Raw genomic sequence first — 23,719 nt, forward strand, 5'->3', positions numbered from 1 at the left:
TACTGTATAAATGTCACTGGCAGGGAAGGGGTTAACACTAGGGGGCAATCAAGAGGTTAAATTAGTTACCTAGGGAGTGATTCTAACTGTAGGGGGAGGGGACTCACAAGGGGAGGAGACCGATCGGTGTTCCTCTGTACTGGAAACACACGATCGGTCTCCTCTCCCCTGACAGGACGTGGATCTGTGTGTTTACACACACAGATCCATGTCCCTACTCTATATTACTGGCAATCGCGGGTGCCCAATGGACATCGCGGCTGCCGGGCACGCGCCCCTGCTCCTGAGTGATGCGGCGGGCACCCTTAGACAGCCCGGAAGCCGAGGATGTCATATGATGCCCGCCCAGGATGGGAGATCCCTCCTGCGGATGTCAGTTGACTATGGGCGGGGAAGGAAGTGGTTAAAGTCTAACTTCAGCTTTCCTTTCTTTTTTTCATATACTATATTATCAAAAGTATTTGGACGCCTGCCTTTACACACACATGAACTTTAATGGCATCCCAGTCTTCGTCCGTAGGGTTCAATATTGAGTTGGCCCACCCCTTTGCAGCTATAACAGCTTCAACTCTTCTGGGAAGGCTGCCCACAAGGTTTAGGAGTGTGTCTATGGGAATGTTTGACCATTCTTGCAGAAGGAAGAATGGATTTTCCAGGATGGTCCTATGGAGATTCTACAACAAAATGGACTAAGGGAGTGGCAATTGGGTTTGCCAGAGGAGTATGGTTCACGCTAGAAGAGAGACAGGTGGATCCTGAAGGGCTATTGAATCTATTGCCCAAGTAAGAACCCAATAAAATATTTAAATGCGGTTATTGAGAAAATAATGGAGTTAAAAAAAGGGTGAGTTATTATAGCAGGTGATTTTAATTTCTGTATGCAACCTGAGATAGATAGTACGTCCTGGGTGCAGGGGATCGGGGATGCTAGATTGAAGATATAAAAAAAAAATTGCATCAGAACCAGCTGATGGATGCATGGAGGATACAACATGCGAAAACACAAGACTGTGCGTTCCACTCCCCTGTACATGGGATGTACTCAAGAATAGTTTATTTTCTGATTGAACATAGGTTACTGGATTCAGTGATTAGTACAAATATAGAAGTCACATCTTTCTCAGGCCATGCCCCAGTAACAATAAAAATGAGCATAAGTAGGGCCCAAGAGAGGGTAAATTTATGGAGACTAAACGAATAACTAATCCAGGGTAAAGAAGCAGAGAATAGGATAACAAAAAAATTAGAAGATTACTTTAAAACTAATGATACTGAAGAAGTAATGGCAGCGACACTGTGTGAGGCCCACAAGGCCTACATAAGAGGAACACTGATGGGAGCAGAAAAAAAAGGAAAGAATAAGGAAAAGGGAGGTATTAATGAAAGAAACATATGATTTAGAACAGCAACATAAAAAAGGCAGAGAAAGAAGTGAAAAAGGAGCGCACCATAAAAAGAGATCAATTAAAAGAACGGATAGAACAAGAAAGTACTTACAATAGGAAGAGAGAAAGATAGGTATCTAGGAGGGAACAAAATGGGGAAGTACCTGGCTCGAGTACTGAAAAGGAAAAAAACCTCAAAATTATATAGAGAAAATCCAAAGTAGTACAGTTGTCTATGCCAAAATTCCACAATTTGGCCATCTAGTATATCATAGTCCTTCACGGACCTGTTTGCCAACCAATCCCCACTGGTTCAACTATAGGTGATCTCTAATAATCCCCCTTTTTGGTTATCCATGCCTTGTCATTATTGCCTTTTTTTCTTTTCCCTTCTCTCCTTTTCTCTTTCTTTTTTCTCTTCCTGTCATTTCCTGACTATTGTTAGCAGTTTTAGCCGTTCCAATAACTTTATCATGTATTCTGTACAATTAACCTGAATTTGGTTTCCATATAGATGGTACAGTGTGCATCCCTGTTGCCTATGCCCATAGTAAGTACGGATGCATTGTCAGGGTTTACTTTTGATATCATGCGGCCGCCAAGCGCCACGCCCCCTCTGCAGGGCGATTGGCGCTTTGGGTAACCCTGGTATCCAGGTCACCCAGTAATGCAACCGCTCCTTCCCTGTCCTGCGCGTCGGCGGTTCCCATACTGACGCAATGGATTGGGACATGCGTGGTATGCATTCGACGGCCGGCCTGGATGACGTCACATCAGTTCTCACTGATTGGTGACCACAGGCGGGGCGTGTGTACAAGAGACGCTCTCTGCGTCTCTCATCTCACGCTCCACACAGCTAGTCGCTCCATGTCTGAGCGGCAGTGTGGCTGTTACCTGCTACCTACAGTGTCTGCTTCAATCCCGAATCACCAAGGTATGTGATAGCTCTATTCCAGATACTCAGCACACAATGGGTATACTGTGTTACATTTACTAAATCCTTACCTATTTATGTTTATACTTTTCTTTTCCTTCTTGTGGGTCTGCCTGTTTGACTTAACCATACGATCTGGATATGGAGCAACCCATATAAGCTTAGCCATACGACTTGGATATGGAGCAACCCCTGTAAGCTTCCTCAAAGACTTGATATAATTATATCTTTGTCTCCTGCTATCAACTGAGATACCATCCATCCTTGTCATATGCTTATTGTGGTCTATCTTTGCACCATTGGGCTGAAGTCCTAGAATCTAGTGGAGACACGTTTTACTTTTATGCATATACATATTGTTCAACCCACCAAATTTTATCTTGGTAAGTGCAATAATTTTTATTATTTCATTAATATCATGCATATTTAGTGGCTGCAGCATATGAAAAATAAAAACAATTAAAATAATTATAAAATAAATACCTACCATTAATCCCCCTCTTAGCAGAATACATATCTTTTACCAGATAATATATACCAGGAATCAATAGCCACTACTGACAGCCAACTAACACCCTTTATTGCTGGTGGTAATATTTATATGTGGCTACTGGCAATATAGTACTTTATGGCATTAGGTTATTAGCAGGTATAGGCAATACTCTACCTTATTGTACCAGTATATAAGTGGGTCTCTCCTATTGGCCTATGCGAATATACTATAATCGGTACCACGCCTACTTTCTAATAATCACTAAGTATTAATTGTCCCCCTTAAGGGACAACTGCGATTAGACATCTACTGTACATCTGTTTATGGTTAGAGTCATCAGCCCCTCAGACTGAACCTCCCTTCTCTCTTCTCTTTTTTCTTTCCTTCTCTCATAACTTTACCTTCCCTTCTCTCCTAGTTCCCCCCCTTTTTTCTTGTCTCATTCCTTCTTTTTCTCCCCCCCCCCCCTTTAAGTTCCAGTTTCACACATTTTCCTTTCTATTTTTTCTTTTTTCTGTTTTCTTTCTTCCTTTTTCTCCATATATCGTTCCCTTCACCTGGCAGTCACAATTGTTGTGATTCAAACAGACAAAATTAGACATATAGGTCACATACCAATATTACTACCATGTTACACATGTCCCCATGATGTCTGAATATTACCCTGACTGTATCTTAGTACCATCCTTTGGGCCTTAGTGATGGATGTACCAATACCCGTAATATTTTGTGCATCTATTCTCTTTTATCATTATGAATCTTTATCCTCATTGTAATTTTTGGATGTATTGTATATTCCAGTATTTTGTTTTGTGCTCCTGAAGAAGCGCTACAGCGTGCAACATGTTGAGCGAGTTCTCACCATCGTTAATCATCTCTGCATAGCTTTTCTTTAAATTTCTATATAATCGTATGTATATTGGTAACTCCAAATACTGTATAATTGATTTCTATACTACCAAGCTGTGTATGGAGTGTATAAATTGTAAATGTATGGTTATGAACTCATTCCTGTCTCTGTCCTTGTCCTTTTTATAAATTTTTATCAATCTTCAATAAATTGGATTTTAATCAGATTACTATAGTGTTTACTGTGCCAAGAAAGGCCAAAGCCCAATTTTTCTTCCTTTATGTGTACAGGGGAAATTGTATTTACTACAAAGGGGATAGCAGGTGTATTTCAAAAATGTTATGAAGAACTGTACTCAGTAAAACAGAAAGAGACCCTAGAGCAGGAAAAAGAGAGGAGAGAGAAAATGATAATGTTCCTGAGGGAAGTAAGTCTAAATAAAATCTCAGAAGACAGATTAAACACCCTAGAAGAACCTATTACAGAAGAAGAAATAGGTCGGATCCTAAAATATACAGCCTCAGGGAAAAGTCCAGGCCCAGATGGGCTGACAATATTTTACTATAAGAGGTTATAAGAGGAAATATTAATCCCTAGATTATGTACGTATATGAATGGGATAGGATCAAGTTGGGAGATGAGTAGGGATGCCCTAGCAGCACTTATTACAATTATCCCAAAGGAAAGGAAAAACGCTACCCTGTGTTCAAGTTACAGACCTATCTCTTTGCTAAATGCAGATACGAAACTATTCGCTAAGGTTTTAGCAAGTAGGATGAAAACGGTAATGAACAACTTGCGGACCAGGTCAGATTCATTCCAGGAAGGGAAGGGAGGGATAATGGGGTTAGAACACTGTTACTCACACATGAAATAAACATAAGTGTGTCCCCAGGACTACTACTCTCAATAGACAAAGAAAAAGTGTTTGATAAGGTAGACTGAGGATTCATGATGAAGACACTGGAGTTAATGGGAGTAGGCCCAAAGATGACCAACTGGATTGAAACATTGTGCAACCACCCAACAACTAGAGTAAATGGGTCAGTGTTTATGCCCTTTGAGATGCAAAACGGAACCAGACAGGGTTGTCCCCTGCCCCCCCTGTTGTTTTTTCTCTCACAGGAGCCACTTCTGGCAGTGGCCAGACAGAATCCAGACATAGGGGGAATCAGGATTGGAGATGAAGAGCACAAACTGGCAGCATATGCCGATGATATACCGTTTTACATCACCAAACCTAGAGTAACTCTTCCCAACCTAATGAAATTACTAAAAACCTATGGGGAAAGATCAAATTTTAAAATGAACCCCTTGAAATCAGAGATTCTCAATATTAACATAAAGAAACAGGACGTGTAGATATTCCAACAAGAGTTCCCATTTATACGGCAAGAAAAGGAATTAAAATATTTGGGAGTAAAAATAACACCATCTGAAGAGACAATATACCAAGTAAATTTTATTCCGCCTCTGAATGAAACAAAAATGGAAATTAATAAAACTGCAACAGAACACCTCCCCTGGTTAGGCAGGATTAATATTTTTGAAATGGCAATTTTGCCTAAGACTACGTATAAAGTGCAGATGCTGCCAATCCCCCTCCCACAAGCATACTTTAATACATTAAAAACATTATTACTCAGGTTTATAGGGCAGAAAAAGAAGCAGAGGATAAGCCTTGTGGTACTGAACAAAGACAAAAAGCAAGGGGGGCTGGGGGTGCCGGATATGAAAAAATAATATAATACAATATTACTATCATGGGTGTTAGAATGGGTAAAAACGAACAAGGAAAAAATATGGGTTAAATTGGAAAACACGATTAGCAATGTTGCACTGGGGAAAATAATATGGATATCACCATACAGAGTACAGAGAAATAAGCGAAAATGCACATGTTATCACAAAGAAAATTTTGGTAATTTGGGATTTCATGCACATGAAGGAAAAAAGGGAATTTATTTCAGCCTTGATACTATTAAAAGAAACTAACTTTTTTGGATTAAAAAAGAAGGCGCACAACTAAAAGATATCACGAGGAAAGGTAAAATATACACGTTACAGGAGTTAAAACAAAAAAATAGTTAATGGTAATACACAAATTCCAGTGCTCTCACACTTTGAATGACAATTACTCAGTCATGCTACACTGTATCCAAACACATTTTTTATCATTTTAAAATTGTGAACATTTTGAAAAAAAAAAACACTTTTTTAAGTTTCTATTGTAAAATTTTGAAAATAAGTTATTTTTCTTCATAAATTTGGGCCAAAATTTATACTGCTACATATCTTTGTAAAAATAACGAAAATTAGTGGATATTATTTATTCTGTGTGAAAGTTATACAAGCTATGGTTCCAATCACTGAAAATTGATCACATCTGATCACACCTGATGTACTGAAGGCCTATCTCATTTCTTGAGACACTAACAAGTCAGGAAAGTAGACAGTCCAAGGTATTTAGTTAGAGGTATGGTGAGTTTTTTGAAGTAGCAATTTTTTCCCACAATTCTTGGGAAAATTAAGACATTTTTTGCTTTGTTTTTTACACAAACTTGTCATATTAACAGGTTATTTCTCACACTCAGCATATAATACTTGCAACTACATTCCAAAATACATTTTGCTACTCCTCCTGAGTATGGCAATGCCATATGTGTGAGATTTTTACACAGCCTGGCCACATACAGAGGCTGAACATCCAAGTAGCACCTCCAGGCGTTCTAGGAGCAAAATAAAACATATAATTTCATGACGACCTATCTCTCTTTTGAAGACCCTGGAGCACAAGGACAATGGAAAAGCCCACAAAATTACCCCATTTTGAAAAGCAAACACCCCATCGTATAATCTATGAGACATAATGAGTCTTTTGAACAGTTCATTTTTTTTCCAGAAGTTTTCAGAAAACGTGGCAAAAAATGAAAACACATTTTTTTTTTTTTTTTACACAAAGTTGTCCAATTATAAGATATTTCCAACACATAGCATGTACATAGCAAAAATGACACCCCAAAATACATTCTGCTACTCCTCCTGAGTCCTCCACATGTGTGACCCTTTTACACAGCCTGGCCATATACAGAGGCCTAACATCCAAGTAGCACTTCTAGGCATTCTAGAAACATACATTTTCTGACTACCGATCACATTTTTGAAGGCCGTGCATATTTATAACACATAGCATGTACATACCAAATAACAAAAGATTACCTGTGGTTTTAGTAATGCAATGGTCCACAGAGGAGAGCATTGGTCCAGGCAGCAGGCAGGGATGTGGCCAGCGACCGCAAAAGCAATTGTCAAGGCAGCAGGTAGGAATACTGTCCATAGTTCATACAGGTAGAGATACTGTCAGCACAGCCAAAGCACAGGCAAAGCATTGGTCCAGGTAGCAGGCAGAGATGCGCAAGCAGAAATACTGTCCATAGTCAGTAGAGGCAGCAGGTAGAGATATAGTCAACACAGCCAAAGTATTGGTCCAGGCAGCAGGAAGGACCATCAAGCTTAGGGCCAGGGGAACAGGGGTAGAGGCTTCTCCCACCCAAATCTCTTTAAAGCCTCCGGGCAACCAGACTCTGTTCTGGGAACATTGAAAACCAAAAACTGATTTTCTCTACTCAGAACGCTATTCTGAATCCCCTCACATATGTGAGACCCCTGTGTACTAAAGTAGAAGGGCAAAGGATCAGTCCAAGTGGCAGGCAAAAACATTGTTGATTAACAGGTTGAGGTCGGTGCACAAGGAAGTCAGAAACACGGATGAGCCGAACACCCCCGCTTCGGTTTGCAGCAGAACATGCAAACAGGCAAAAAATTTGTACAAACAAACGAACGCTGTTAAAGTCTATAGGACACGAATGTGAAAAACCAAAAGTGCTAATTTTAAGGGTTAATATGCAAGTTATTGTCACAAAAAGTGTTTGGGGGCCTGGGTCCTGCCCAAGGGGACATGTATCAATGCAAAAAAAAGTTTTAAAAACGGACATTTTTTCAGGAGCAGTGATTTTAATAATGCTTAAAGTGAAACAATAAAAGTGAAATATTCCTTTAAATTTTGTACCTGGGTGGTGTCTATAGTATGCCTGTAAAGTGGCGCATTTTTCCCATGTTTAGAATGATCCCTGCACAAAATGACATTTCTAAAGGAAAAAATGTAATTTAAAAGTACTCGCGGCTATAATGTATTGTCTATGGGAGAAATCAAAAGTGCTCATTTTAAAGGCTTATATGCATGGTATTGTCATAAAAAGTGTTTGGGGACCTGGGTCCTGCCCCAGGGTACAGGTATCAATTAGGGATGAGCCGAACACCCCCCTGTTCGGTTCGCACCAGAACATGCGAACAGGAAAAAAGTTTGCTCGAACACGCGAACACCATTAAAGTCTATGGGACACGAACATGAATAATCAAAAGTGCTAATTTTAAAGGCTTATATGCAAGTTATTGTCATAAAATGTGTTTGGGGACCCGAGTCCTGCCCCAGGGGACATGGATCAATGCAAAAAAAGTTTTAAAAACGGACGTTTTTTCAGGAGAAGTGATTTTAATAATGCTTAAAGTCAAACAATAAAAGTGTAATATCCCTTTAAATTTCGTAGCTGGGGGGTGTCTATAGTATGCCTGTAAAGGGGCGCATGTTTCCCGTGTTTAGAACAGTCTGACAGCAAAATGACATTTCGAAGGAAAAATTCCATTCAAAACTACCCGCGGCTATTGCATTGCCGACAATACACATAGAAGTTCATTGATAAAAACGGCATGGGAATTCAACACAGGGAAACCCCGAACCAAAATTTAAAAAAAAAATGATGTGGGAGTCCCCCTAAATTCCATACCAGGCCCTTCAGGTCTGGTATGGATATTAAGGGGAACCCTGGCCAAAATTAAAAAAAAAAAATGACGTGGGGTTCCCCCTAAATTCCATACCAGACCCTTCAGGTCTGGTATGGATTTTAAAGGGAACCCCGTGCCAAAAAAAAAAAAAAAACAGCGTGGGGTCCCCCCAAAAATCCATACCAGACCCTTATCTGAGCACGCAACCTGGCAGGCCGCAGGAAAAGAGGGGGGGATGAGAGTGCGGCCCCCCCTCCTGAACCATACCAGGCCACATGCTCTCAACATTGGGAGGGTGCTTTGGGGTAGCCCCCCAAAACACCTTGTCCCCATGTTGATGAGGACAAGGGCCTCATCCCCACAACCCTGGCCAGTGGTTGTGGGGGTCCGCAGGCGGGGGGCTTATCGGAATCTGGAAGCCCCCTTTAACAAGGGGACCCCCAGATCCCAGCCCCCCCTGTGTGAAATGGTAAGGGGGTACTTACCCCTACCATTTCACTAAAAAACTGTCAAAAATGTTAAAAATGACAAGAGACAGTTTTTGACAATTCCTTTATTTAAATGCTTCTTCTTTCTTCTATCTTCCTTCATCTTCTTCTGGTTCTTCTGGCTCTTCTGGTTCTTCCTCCGGCGTTCTCATCCAGCATCTCCTCCGCGGCGTCTTCTATCTTCTTCTCCTCGAGCTGCTCCACACCCATGGCATGGGGGGAGGCTCCCGCTCTTCTCTTCATCTTCTTCTTCATCCTCTTCTCTTCTTCCTTCTTCTCTTCTTCATTTTCTTCTCCAGGCCGCTCCGCACCCATGCTGGCATGGAGGGAGGCTCCCGCTGTGTGACGGAGTCTCCTCGTCTGACGGTTCTTAAATAACGGGGGCGGGGCCACCCGGTGACCCCGCCCCCCTCCAACGCACGGTGACTTGACGGGACTTCCCTGTGACGTCACAGGGAATGCCACAGGGAAGTCCCGTCATGTCCCGTGCGTCAGAGGGGGCGGGGTCACCGGGTGGCCCCGCCCCCGTTACTTAAGAACCGTCAGATGAGGAGACGCTGTCACACAGCGGGAGCCTCCCTCCATGCCAGCATGGATGCGGAGCGGCCCGGAGAAGAAAATGAAGAAGAGAAGAAGAGAAGAAGGAAGAAGAGACGAGGATGAAGATGAAGAGAAGAGCAGGAGACTCCCCCCATGCCATGGGTGCGGAGTGGCCCGAGGAGAAGAAGATAGAAGACGCCGTGGAGGAGATGCTGGACGAGAACGCCGGAGGAAGAACCAGAAGAGCCAGAAAAACCAGAAGATGAAGGAAGATAGAAGAAAGAAGAAGCATTTAAATAAAGGAATTGTCAAAAACTGTCTCTTGTCATTTTTAACATTTTTGACAGTTTTTTAGTGAAATGGTAGGGGTAAGTACCCACTTACCATTTCACACAGGGGGGGGCGGGATCTGGGGGTTCCCTTGTTAAAGGGGGCTTCCAGATTCTGATAAGCCCCCCGCCCGCAGACCCCCACAACCACCGGCCAGGGTTGTGGGGATGAGGCCCTTGTCCTCATCAACATGGGGACAAGGTGTTTTTGGGGGCTACCCCAAAGCACCCTCCCAATGTTGAGGGCATGTGGCCTGGTATAGTTCAGGAGGGGGGGCTGCACTTTTGTCCCCCCCCTCTTTTCCTGCGGCCTGCCAGGTTGTGTGCTCGGATAAGGGTCTGGTATGGATTTTTGGGGGGACCCCACGCCATTTTTTTATTTTTTTTTTTGGCGCGGGGTTCCCCTTAAAATCCATACCAGACCTGAAGGGTCTGGTATGGAATTTAGGGGGAACCCAACGTCATTTTTTTAAAAAATTTTGGCCGGGGTTCCCCTTAACCACTTCACGCCCGCGCTATAGCCGAAAGACGGCTGCAGCGCGGACGCTATCTGCTGGGTGGACGTCCCTGGACGTCCAGCTGTTTACTTCCGCAATGCGCACTCCCGCGGGTGCGCATCGCGGAAGTTCTGTGCTGGCCGTGTCCCTCGGACACAGCCAGTCACAGATCGCCGTAAACGGCCAATGACAGCGGCCGTTTACAGTGCGATCGGCGGTGCCAATGAGAGAGGATCTCATATGTAAACATATGAGATCATCTCTCATCGCCGGCTCTCCCTCCTCACACAGAGACAGCGTGTGAGGAGGGAGAGCGAACCGCTGCAGCGGTGAGTGGGGAAAAAAAAAAACTAAAAAAAGTCGTCAGTGTCTCCTGTCATCCCTCCCCACTGTCTGTCGCCAGTGCCATCCGTCCCCACAGCCATCCCTCCCCAGTGCCATCCGTCCCAACTGCCATCCCTCCCCAGTGCCACCCGTCCCTACTGTCATCCCTCCCCAGTGCCATCTGTCCACAGTGCCATCCCTCCCCACTGTCATCCCTCCCCAGTGCCATCTGTCCACAGTGCCATCCCTCCCCACTGTCATCCCTCCCCAGTGCCATCTGTCCACAGTGCCATCCCTCCCCACTGTCATCCCTCCCCAGTGCCATCTGTCCACAGTGCCATCCCTCCCCACTGTCATCCCTTCCCAGTGCCATCTGTCCACAGTGCCATCCCTCCCCACTGTCATTCCTCCCCAGTGCCATCCCTCCCCAGTGCCATCTGTCCACAGTACCATCCCTCCCCACTGTCATCCCTCCCCAGTGCCATCTGTCCACAGTGCCATCCCTCCCCACTGTCATCCCTCCCCAGTACCATCTGTCCACAGTGCCATCCCTCCCCACTGTCATCCCTCCCCAGTGCCATCCCTCCCCAGTGCCATCTGTCCACAGTGCCATCCCTCCCCAGTGCCACGTATCAGTGGCATCTGTCATCAGTGTCACGTGTCATCAGTGCCACGTATTAGTGCCATCTGTCATGAGTGCCATCTGTCATCAGTGCCACGTATTAGTGCCATCTGTCATCAGTGTCACGTGTCATCAGTGCCACGTATTAGTGCCATCTGTCATGAGTGCCATCTGTCATCAGTGCCACGTATTAGTGCCATCTGTCATCAGTGCCACGTATTAGTGCCATCTGTCATCACTGCCACGTGTCATTAGTGCCACATATTAGTGCCATCTGTCATCAGTGTCAAGTGTCATCAGTGCCACATATTAGTGTCATCAGTATCAAGTGTCATCAGTGCCACGTATTAGTGCCATCTGTCAGTGCCACGTATTAGTGCCAAATGTCATCAGTGCCACGTATTAGTGCCATCTGTCAGTGCCACATATTAGTGCCAAATGTCATCAGTGCCACGTATTAGTGCCATCTGTCATCAGTGTCATCAGTGCCACATATTAGTGCCATCTGTCATCAATGCCACGTCAGTGTCATCAGTGCCATCTGTCATCAGTGCCACGTCAGTGTCATCAGTGCCACATATCAGTGCCATCTGTCATCAGTGTCACATGTCATTGTCCTGGTGCTCCAGGGCCTTCAAAAGTGTAATAGGCAGTCAACAAGTTAGATGTGTAATTTATGCTCCTAGAACACCTGATGGCGCTCCCTGCATGTTGGGCCTCTGTATGTGGCCAGGCTGTGAAAAAGTCCCACACATGTGGTATCGTAATACTCAGGAGGAGTAGCAGAATGTATTTTGGGGTGTTATTTGTGGTATATACATGTCATGTGAGAGAAATAACCTATTACAATGACAATTTTGTGGGGAAAAAAAAAAAATCTTCATTTTGCAAAGAATTGTGGGAAAAAATGACAACATCAAAAACCTCACCATGCATCTTACTAAATACCTTGGATTGTCTACTTTCAAAAAAGGGGTCATTTGGGGGGTATTTGTACTTTCCTGACTTGTTCGGATTGCAAGAAATGAGATCAGTCCACCAGTACATCAGGTGTGATCAATTTCTTATGATTTGCACCATAACCTGTAGACTCTCTAACTTTCACAAAGACCAAATAATATCCACTAATTTGGGTTATTTTTACCAAAGATATGTAGCAGTATAAATTGTGGCCAAAATTTATAAAGAAAAATTAATAATTTGCAAAATTTTATCACAGAAACTAAGAAAAATGCGTTTTTTTTTCAAAATTTTCGGTCTTTTTTTATTTATAGCGCAAAAAATAAAAAACCCAGAGATGATCAAATACCACCAAAAGAAAGCTCTATTTGTAAGAAAAAAAGGACAAAAAAATCATTTGGGTACCGTATTTCATGACTGAGTAATTGTCATTCAAAGTGTGAGAGCACTGAAAGCTGAAAATTGGTCTGGGCAGGAGGGGGGTTTAAGTGCCCAGTAAGCAAGTGGTTAATATCCATACCAGACCTGAAGGGCCTGGTATGGAATTTAGGGGGACTCCCACGTCATTTTTTTTTTTAATTTTGGTTCGGGGTTTCCCTGTGTTGAATTCCCATGCCGTTTTTATCAATGAACTTCTATCTGTATTGTCGGCAATGCAATAGCCGCGGGTAGTTTTGAATGGAATTTTTCCTTCAAAATGTCATTTTGCTGTCAGACTGTTCTAAACATGGGAAACATGCGCCCCTTTACAGGCATACTATAGACACCCCCCAGGTACGAAATTTAAAGGGATATTACACTTTTATTGTTTGACTTTAAGCATTATTAAAATCACTGCTCCTGAAAAAACGGCCGTTTTTAAAACTTTTTTTGCATTGATCCATGTCCCCTGGGGCAGGACCCGGGTCCCCAAACACTTTTTATGACAATAACTTGCATATAAGCCTTTAAAATTAGCACTTTTGATTTCTCCCATAGACTTTTAAAGGGTGTTCTGCGGCATTCGAATTTGCAGCGAACACCCCAAATTGTTCGCTGTTCGGCGAACTTGCGAACAGCCAATGTTCTCGAACTCGGAGCTCATCCCTAGTATCAATGCAAAAAAAAGTTTAAAAAACGTCCATTTTTTCAGGAGCAGTGATTTTAATAATGCTTAAAGTGAAACAATAAAAGTGAAATATTCCTTTAAATTTCATACCTGGGGGGTGTCTATAGTATGCCTGTAAAGTGGCGCATTTTTCTCGCGTTTAGAACAGTCCCTGCACAAAATTACATTTCTAAAGCAAAAAAGTCATTTAAAAGTACTAGCGGCTATAATGAATTGTCGGGTCTCGGCAATACCGATAAAAGTCATTGAAAAAAAGGCATGGGATCCCCCAGTCCATTACCAGGCCCTTTGGATCCCAATAACCCCCCCACCCACAGACCCCCACAACCACCGGGCAAGGGTTGTGGGGATGAGGCCCTTGTCCCCATCAACATGGGGACAAAGTGCTTTGGGGGCTACCCCAAAGCACCCTCCCCATGTTGAGGGCATGTGGCCTGGTACGGTTCAGGAGGGGGAGCGCTCTCTCATCCCCCCTCTTTTCCTGTGCCCTGCCAGGTTGCACACTCGGATAAGGGTCTGGTATAGATTTTTTTTTTAATTTTGGCGCGGGGTTCCCCTTAATATCCATACCAGACCTGAAAACTGGAATTAAAACTGGCTACAAGGGCGAGTTCAGATGGTAGTGATAAATGTGGAGTACTGGAAATGGTCAGGGGTGGAAAGCGGGGTCACCCAGGGTTCTGTGCTGGGACCAATCCTATTTAATTCAATCATAAACGACCTAGAGGATGTGATTAATAGTTCAATCTCTGTATTTGCAGACAACACTAAGCTAAACAGGGCAATAACTTCTCTGCAGGATGATGAAACCTTGCAAGAAGATCTGGACCAATTAATGGGGTGGGCAACTACATGGCAAATGAGGTTTAGTGTGGAAAAATGTAAAATAATGCATTTGGGTGGCAAAAATATGAATGCAATCTACTCACTTGGGGGAGAACCTCTGCGGGAATCTAGGATGGAAAAGGACCTGGGGTCCTAGTAGATGACAGGCTCAGTAATGGCATGCAATGCCAAGCTGCTGCAAGCAAAGCAAACAGAATATTGGCATGCATTAAAAAGTTGATTAACTCCAGAGATAACACAATAATTCTGACACTCTACAAGACTCTGGTCCGACCGCACCTGGAGTATGCTGTCCAGTTCTGGGCACAAGTCCTCAGGAAGGATGTGCTGGAATTGGAGAGAGTCCAGAGAAGGACAACAAAACTAATAATGGGTCTGGAGGACATTAGTTATAAGGAAACTGTACGAGCACTGAACTTATTTTCTCTGGAGAAGAGATGCTTGAGAGGCGATATGATTTCAATGTACAAATACCGTACGGATGACCCCACAATAGGGTTAAAACCTTTCCTGCATAAGGGAATTTAATAAGACAATCGGCCATTCACTAAAATTAGAAGAAATGCGGTTTAACCTCAAACTGCGTAGAGGGTTCTGTACTGTAAGAGCGGTAAGGGTGTGAAATTCCCTTCCACAGGCGGTGGTTTCAGCAGAGAGCATCGATAATTTCCAAAAACCATTAGATAAGCACCTGAACGACTACAACATACAGCATATATATACAACAACAATGTAATACTGACATATAATCACATACATAGGTTGGACTTGATGGACTTTTGTCTTTTTTCAGCCTCACCTACTATGTAATTCCTGCCCCATGCTTGCTAAACCATATGTTCATGGTCATATGTTCATACCCTGTGACTGAAAGGGTGATCCAGCATGACAGATATATTACATTCCATTTGCTAGTGGAAGGCATGGATAGCCTTCTGGAGAAATAGTGGCTGTTGGGGACCTGTCACTGTAAGCTGTATGCTTTTGAAATATAGAAGTGTCATTATATTTATTATATGATACTGTAAAGTACAACCTATCTATTTATGTTTCAGATAACAATAAAACATTTGTGTTTCTTGAAGAAGCAGACTTTGACCTGTGAAACATGTTCAATTGGTTGTGGAGACCCTATTTTCCATCCCTTTGATTGTGACCAATGGTTGGAATTATCTATGTAAATCTTGGGTGATATCCCAGTCTGAGAGATGTATAGTGTCAACAACATGTGCAATGGACATTCTTTTTTAAAGTTTGATTTTAATTGATTGAATAAAATTTAGATATTTTTATATATAAGTGTATGTAGTATGGTGCTATGGTCCTAACAGGTTTGCTTGGAGGGATTCTATCTCAATGTCCAATGTTGAGGAATGTGGTACCTAAAAACTATGTAAACCTTGTTATTATCATTCCCCCATATTTTCTTGATCACTCTTTTGTGTAATCAAGGAAAGCCGCAAGTTATATCACATTATATATAATTAAATTATATCTAAATACACTATATAACCAAAAGTATTGTGACACCTGCCTTTACATGTACATGAACTTTAATGACATCCCAGTCTAAAGCCTCTTACACACGATCGGATTTACCAATGGGAATTGTGTGATGACAGGCTTTTGGCAGAAAATTTGACCGTTTGTATGCTCCATCGGACAATTGGTCAGATTTTCCGCAGACAAAGGTCGGATGGCAGGCTTTAAAATTTTCCACGGACAAATGTGTGTTGTGGGATTTTCCGATCGTGTGTACACAAGTCCGTCGGACATAAGTCTAAAGTACAAACATGCATGCTCAGAAGCAAGGACGAGCCAGAAGTGGTCGGTCTTGTAAACTAGCGCTCGTAGTGTGCACATATTCTCTTCTTCAATTAAGTAATAATGAAGCTGCTTTGCTGGTGATACTGATGGAGTTATGGCAAACAAATTTTCAAAGGCTTTTTTTTTCTGGTGATCTCAAGAATAATATTATTATGCTTGTTACATCACCATTATCCTGTAGTTTTTAAGATCAAAGATACAATTATGTTGGTGTCCCTTGTTAATTTTACATTGTATTTTTAAATGTAACTGCCTACTCCCAAACTGTCATTTGAAGTAAAACGCATAGCCAAGTATTATTCTACACATTTTTTTTATTGTGCTTTAAAGAAAGAAAACAAATAAAATTAGACATGCTATCTGTCAATAGAACTTAACCAAAATGTGCATTCTATGCCATCCAGAGATAATTCCGAAAATCATCTGGATTATTCTCCTGGAGCTCCCGCAGCAAAGGCATATGACATACTTGGTCACGATTAATAAAGCAACTAATTTTTAGTCCAAGAAATCCTCCTCCTCCTGTTCCTGGACTGGACTTGGGTCAAAGCAATAACTCCAAGGCCAATAATAAATAACACGTTATCTCCTCCGATTCCGCAACATGGCTGGTTGACGAACGTCCGTTCAGAAACAAACTGAAAAGCGCAAAATTAAAAGCGCAAATTGAAAAGCACGAATCAACACTCACCAAACTTCTACTTACATGAAATTAACAACAATTGTGTGCCGTTTGTATGCAAGACAAGTTTGGGGCCAACGCCCTTCGGACAAAAGTCTGTGGTTTTGTCTGCGAAAAATCCGATCGTGTGTACAAGGCTTTAGTCCGTAGGGTTCAAATTGAGTTGGTCCACCCTTTGCAGCTATAACAGCTTCAATTCTTCTGGGAAGGCTGTCCACAAGGTTAAGGAGTGTGTCTATGGAAATGTTTGACCATTCTTCCAGAAGCGAATTTGTGAAGTCAGGCACTGATGTGGACGAGAAAGCCTAGCTTGCCGTCTATGCTCTAATTCATCCCAAAGGTGTTCTATAGGTTGAGGTCAGGACTCTGTGCAGGCCAGTCAAGTTCCTCCACCCCAAACACGCTCATCCATGTCTTTTTGGACCTTGTTTGTGCACTGGTGAGGAGTCATGTTGGAACAGGAAGGGGCCCTCCCCAAACTGTTCCCACAAAGTTGCATGAAATTGCCCAAAATGTCTTGGTATGATGACACCTTAAGAGTTTCCTTCACTGGAACTAAGGGGCCAAGCCCAACCCCTGAAAAACAACTCCACACCATAATCCCCCTCCACCAAATGATTTGGACCAGAGCACAAAGCAAGCTCTATAAAGACATGGATGAGCGAGTTTGGGGTGTAGAAACTTGACTGGCCAGCACAAAGTCCAGCCCTCAACCCAATAGAACACCTTTGGGATGAATTAGAGTGGAGACTGCGAACCAGAGCTTTTCGTCCAACATCAGTGCCTGACCTCAAAAATGCGCTTCTGGCAGTATGGTCAAAAATTCCCATAGACACACTACTAAACCTTGTGGACAGCTTTCCCAGAAAAGTTGAAATTGCTATAGCTGCAAAGGATGGGCCAACTCAATATTGAACCCTACGGACTAAGACTGGGATGCCATTAAAGTTTATGTGTGTAAAGGGAGGCGTCCCAATACTTTTGGGAGTTCCGTTTTAAGTGTGAAGGGTGGAAAAATATGCTAAAGTGAGGTTCAGAGAATTGACATAAGACTATATTAATTTCATATTAGTAACAACGTGCAAGAGAATTTGAAAAAACTCATGGACAAGTAAATTGAACACATGCTAATTTAATTTTACACTTCTGATTTTTTTTTTACCTTTAGGTCAAAACCACCAAACATATAAGGGGTACCCATCCTTCCTTTTACATCTTTATAATTTATTTATAATTTGGATACAATGAGGTACATTTGGTATTAAAGTGATGGATACTCACATTTGCTCTCCAAAAAGTGTAAGTAACTAACACTTTAATACCAACTCTACCTTGTAAAGTTGGTGGCTTTGACCTAAAATCCAAAATAAAATAAGTTGGGAGGAGCAAAAACTGAAACAGCCTGTAGTTTGTCTCATGGTCCATGCCAGAGATGAAAAAGGCGAGGGTTAGATTGAGCAATTTTCTCCAGTAAGAGGAGACAAATGTTGTATGCAATGCAATGACCCATACACAAACATAAAACAGCATATCCCTGTATGAGTCAAGTTTATAGTATTTTGCACATCTTGAGAATCAAACAAACATTGCGGTTTACTAAAGGGCTCAACCTTAATAAGGTTTGGAAGCCTAAGGACACAACATACAGAAAGAAGACTGTTGAGTTTTGAATGTCAGCAGTGGCTGGCAAGTGAAGGGATGTTGCTAAGAAGGTTGCAGTAAAGAGTTTTAAAATAAAATAGATAAAAACCCAGAGATCAAGAAATCTCTAGTGGTCATAATACAGAGTTAATATTTACAAAAAAAGGATTTATGCAATACAGTAGGGATGGGAACCAGGGAAAGAGGAGAGGTTGAACTATTGGAATTTGACAGAAAAAAATACTCAAAAACAAATAATATTAAACACATGCTATCTTCCACTTTATCATCTCCTGATTTTTTTTGTTATTATTTTAGGTCAAAACAATCAAACATATAAGGGGTACCCATCCTTTCTATTACATCTTCATAATTTATTTATAATTTAGAAATAAATCAGGTAGTGATGAATACTCATACTTGCTACTTGCTCTCAAAACAATGCAAGTACCTATGACTTTAATACCGAATCTACCTCATTGTATCCAAAAAATATTAATATGTAGGGAAGATCAGTACCCCTTTTAAATGTAGTAGTTTTGACCTAAAATGAAAAATATAAAAGTTGGGTGAAGCGAAATTATGTTTGTACACAAGTCCGTCGCACAAAAGTCCACGCATGCTCGGAAACAAGTACGAGCCGGAAGCGCTCGGTCTTATAAAACTAGCATTACGTAAGTCTTGTACGTCACTATATTCGTAATTGTTGGCCAACATTTGTGTGACCGTGTGTATGCAAGACAAGTTGGAGCCAACAACCTTCGAACAAAAATCCACGGTTTTGTTGTCGGAAAGTCCGATCGTGTGTACGGGGCATAAGACTGATTCGTTTTCCCCAATATGAGGAGAAAATTGTTGTTTGTGATACAATGGTCCATACACAAGTATAAAACAGTGGATCCCTGTATGACTCAAGTTAATAGTATTTTGCACATGTAGAAGATCAAACGAAGAAAAACCTAGTACCCACCACTAGTATTTTTTCAATTTAGCCCATGATCCCCCCCCCACCGGCAGAACACTCTAGTCAGCGCTAATCGGGAGCCCGTGGGCTGCTGGTTTTCCAGTATGCTTGACTAACAGAAGCTTCTGTTGGACCGGCTGCCATACACACGTGCCGAATGTCGCCCGACATTCAGCCCATCTGTACTAGGCTTAAGGACGGTACACACAGAAATTAGACTGTTGAGTTTTTAGTGTCATTAGCAGTGGCTGGCACGTAAAAAGAGATATTGGGTCCAGTAAGTAGCTAAAAACCCATTCTTAGATCAAGAAATCTCTAGAGGTCATAAAGCAGACATTTTAACAAAAACAAAACACAGTTTCACCACTTCCCGCCCGGCCTATAGCAGAATGACGGCCAGGCGGTGGCTCAGTTATCCTGACTGGGTGTCATATGAGGTCCTGCAGGATAACAGCCTCCGTGCGCCATGGGTGCACTCATCGCGCGATTGGTAGTGCGGTGTGTCAGTCTGACACACTGCTACGCTGATCTTGTTAAAGAGCCTCCGACGGAGGCTTTTTACCACGTGATCAGCCATGTCGAATCACGAGGCATAGCCGTTAATCGGTTTTTCCTCACTCGCGTCTGACAGACGTGAGTAGAGGAGAGCTGATCGGCAGCTCTCCTGACAGGGGGGGTCTGTGCTGATTGTTTATCATCGCAGCCCCCCCTCGGATGCCCACACTGGACCACCAGGGAAGCCGCCAGGACCACCAGGGAAGCCCCCAGCATGTGGATGGCCAGGTACATCCCCCATGGCCATCCACATGTGCAAATTAATGCCCAATCTATGCCAATCAGTGCCCAAAATGGGGCACTGACAGGCACCATTATGGAACAAATTAATTCAGTGATGCCCAGCAATGCCACCCATCAATGTCATCAGTGCTACCCGTCAATGCCCATCAGGGCCACCTATCAGTACCCATCCATGCCCATCAGTGCCCACCTATCAGTGCCCATCAGTGCCCATCCGCGCCACCTATCAGTGTCACCCATAAGTACCCATCAGTGCCACCCATAAGTACCCATCAGTGCTGTCTATGAGTGCCCATCAGTGCTGCCTATCAGTGCCCATCAGTGCCACCTATGTGTGCCTATCAGTGCCGCATACCAGTGCCACCTATCAGTGCTCATCAGTGCCACCTATTAGTGCCCATCAGTGCCACCTATCAGTGCCCATCATCAGTGCCCATCAGTGCCACCTCATCAGTGCCACCTCATTGGTGCCACCTCATCAGTGCCCATCAGTGCCGCCTTATTAGTGCCCATCATTGCAGCCATATCAGTGCCCGTCATTGAAGAAGAAAACGTACTTATTTACAAAAAAATTTTAACAGAAAAAAATAAAAATAGCAGAGGTGATCAAATACCACCAAAAGACAGCTCTATTTGTGGGAACAAAATGATAAAACATTTGTTTGGGTACAGTGTAGCACGACCGTGCAATTGTTATTCAAATTGTGACAGCGCTAAAAGCTGAAAATTGGCTTGGGGAGGAAGGTGTATAAGTGCCTGGTATTGAAGTGGTTAAGGGCAGTTGTAAGAGGTGCCATGGAATAAAGGTCTGAAGGGTGGAAGCCTTTTTTAGAAACCTAATTTGACCAATTGAACTCTAATACCAACTTATTATTAAGCATTGCTTCAGTACGGTAGAAGTCTACATTTTGGAGACCAGTGCACACCAAGTTCTCTACAAGTTTAAACAGACATAGTTTAATAATTTAACTTTTACCAAATGTTTTGAATAAATATCCTTTTGTTTATATACATCTTTAAACTGTCCTTGATCTCTTTATTCCTCAAGCTGTATATGAAAGGGTTTACAAAGGGTGTAAACACTGTATACAAGAAGGACATTATCTTACTGATTGTTCCTGATTTTCTTTCCTTTGGAATCAGATAAGTGGCAATTAGGGTTCCATAAAATAGAAACACAACAGTGAGATGAGAGCTACAAGTGGAAAAGGATTTCAGTCTTCCAGAAAAGGAGGACATCTTTAATATTGTTAAAACAATGTAAGTATATGAAACCACTATCACTAGGAAGGGGAATATTAGCACAGGAACACACAACAAGGTACTTTCCATTAGAACTGTGGATGTATCTGAGCAGGAAAGTTCCAAAAGAGGATTCAAATCACAATATAAATAGTCAATAACATTTAGTCCACAGAATTCTAGTTGACATATTTCAAGTGTTGATATTAATGATATAGAACAGCTGAAAATCCAGGATGCAAGAACTAGTTGAATGCAAAGTGATTGTTTCATAATGGAGACATAATGCAGAGGGGAGCAGATGGCTAGATAGCGGTCATAGGACATCACTGTCAGAAGGTAACATTCAAATGCTTCTATTGTGCCATAGACATAAAATTGAGCCATGCAACCAGAAAAGGATACAGAGGTCCTCTCATGTAGAACAATATGTAAAATGTTAGGAGCAATAGCTGTGATCAGCATGATGTCAGATATAGAGAGTTGGGAGAGAAAGAAGTACATGGGAGAATGAAGGATCTTGCTGTAATTTACCAGTATGATGATTAAACAGTTTCCACATATTGTCACAATGTATATAATAAGGACCAAGGTGAAGAGCAGCAGAGTATATACCGCCATGCTGTTAAATCCCAAAAAGAAGAATGTAGTAACATTAACATTATGTGTGGCCTGTTTGGAAGCAGAAAAGATTTATATAACATTTTAATATATTAAACAAAGCAGAAATAATATACATTGACTTAAATGATTGAAAGCAAATAAGGTGAACCTGTGACTTTGAATACCCTTTAAATACAGCTTGGGAAATTGGAAATTTAGAAGCTCAGTGAATGTTTTCTTTGCTAAATGGACTGTCTCTATTCTTTTAGTTAATTTTTAATATAAAAAAATGACATGATCATTGAGAAGAAGTGGAACTCTGGGCAAAAAAATTACATATGTAAAAGAAAAAAACATGATATGTAAAAAAAAAGCTTTTCAAAACTACATTTACATAGCAAGAATCTATCTATCTATCTATCTATCTATCTATCTATCTATCTATCTATCTATCTATCTATCTATCTATCTATCTATCTATCTATCTATCTATCTATCTATCTATCTATCTATCTATCTAACTATATATATATATATATATATATATATATATATATATATATATATATATATGTAGCATTTACTCACGGTGGAGCTGCTGGTTTAAAGCGGGCTGTTACCGTCACCTTCACTACCTTTATTTCACCAGAACCGGGTCTAGGGCCCCGTTGAGTTTACCATCATACAATGCAGGCACCGGGCACTTGAGTATCTTTTCCAATGCTTTAATAAACTTGAGTTGCAGGAAGTAGCAGGAAAGAGGTAGAAGGAAAATTGCAGGGAAGCTTAAATACCTTCTCTTAACGTTCTTAATGTAACTTTAGGAATTGAAAGCTTGTAGCTGAATGCACTCTCTCTGTAGAATTAAATCTTTGCCTGCCTGGACAGGTTTCTCTCACCAACCTAGCAGCCAGTACGTAGCACGAACAAAAGTCTCTGCCACAGACTTGATTGGAACAGATCCCGTATAATCCTCTGCCACAGGATGTAATGATTTACGGTGAATAGCAAACACAGCACTAGAACCTTTAAGCCAACCCGGCAGTACTATGTGGTAGGATTACTTTAGGATACGTCCTCCAACTGAGTCACCAGGCCCCTCTCCAGACCAGCACTCTGCATGATCCTTCCATGATGGGTCCTCCCTTGGGATCTTCTCAGTTGTCCAGCTTCTTCACACAGGATAGACAGCCCAGGACCATTCCTCTGCCGCTGTGGTAGGCCCCAGACAGGCTTCTGGGCCCACTCACATGCCGCAGCGATGTGGGCCTCCCGATCGGAGGACCATGAGGTAGTACTCTTAGTGCATACCTGTCGGCCCAGAGGGCCAGCAGGTGGACGGAAAACTGACCTCAAAACATGGCGTCTGTCCCATAAATACCCTCTCCCAGAATGTAACTCGGAGGACCTCCTCCACCGAGTTATTCCCTGGACAGAGGAGCACTCATACACTTCAACGTGTTGCCTTTCCAACACTGGCCCATAGTAACAACGACACCCACAGGCACAGTGCGAAATTACATGCAACTCAGCCGAGCTGGGGGGCGTGTCTGGACGTGAACAGAGGAAGACGTGCAGTGCTGAGCTCCGCACAAGCAGGGAGAATCCAGTGCCATCCGCCCCTTAATTCACCACACCGACACTCAAGTTTGTCTGCTACGACCCCTGGACCCCCTCTGCTGTATTTCTAGTGGGGTATTTCCGTGTTTCAGCGGATTAAACTTGTTTGGAGCCTACAGCTAGA

General features: G+C 42.4%; 1 protein-coding gene across 1 annotated transcript; it reads right to left on the bottom strand.

The window, feature by feature from the left end:
- Positions 1–21,102: 21,102 nt before the first annotated feature.
- On the bottom strand, positions 21,103–21,993 carry LOC141134828 (olfactory receptor 5P60-like). Its single transcript, XM_073624263.1, has one exon. The coding sequence runs from the start codon at positions 21,991–21,993 to the stop codon at positions 21,103–21,105; it is 891 nt and encodes a 296-aa protein (XP_073480364.1).
- Positions 21,994–23,719: the final 1,726 nt, after the last annotated feature.

The sequence above is a fragment of the Aquarana catesbeiana genome, linkage group LG03 (genome assembly GCF_042186555.1).
Source record: "Aquarana catesbeiana isolate 2022-GZ linkage group LG03, ASM4218655v1, whole genome shotgun sequence".
In the NCBI taxonomy this organism is placed as follows: Eukaryota; Metazoa; Chordata; class Amphibia; order Anura; family Ranidae; genus Aquarana; species Aquarana catesbeiana.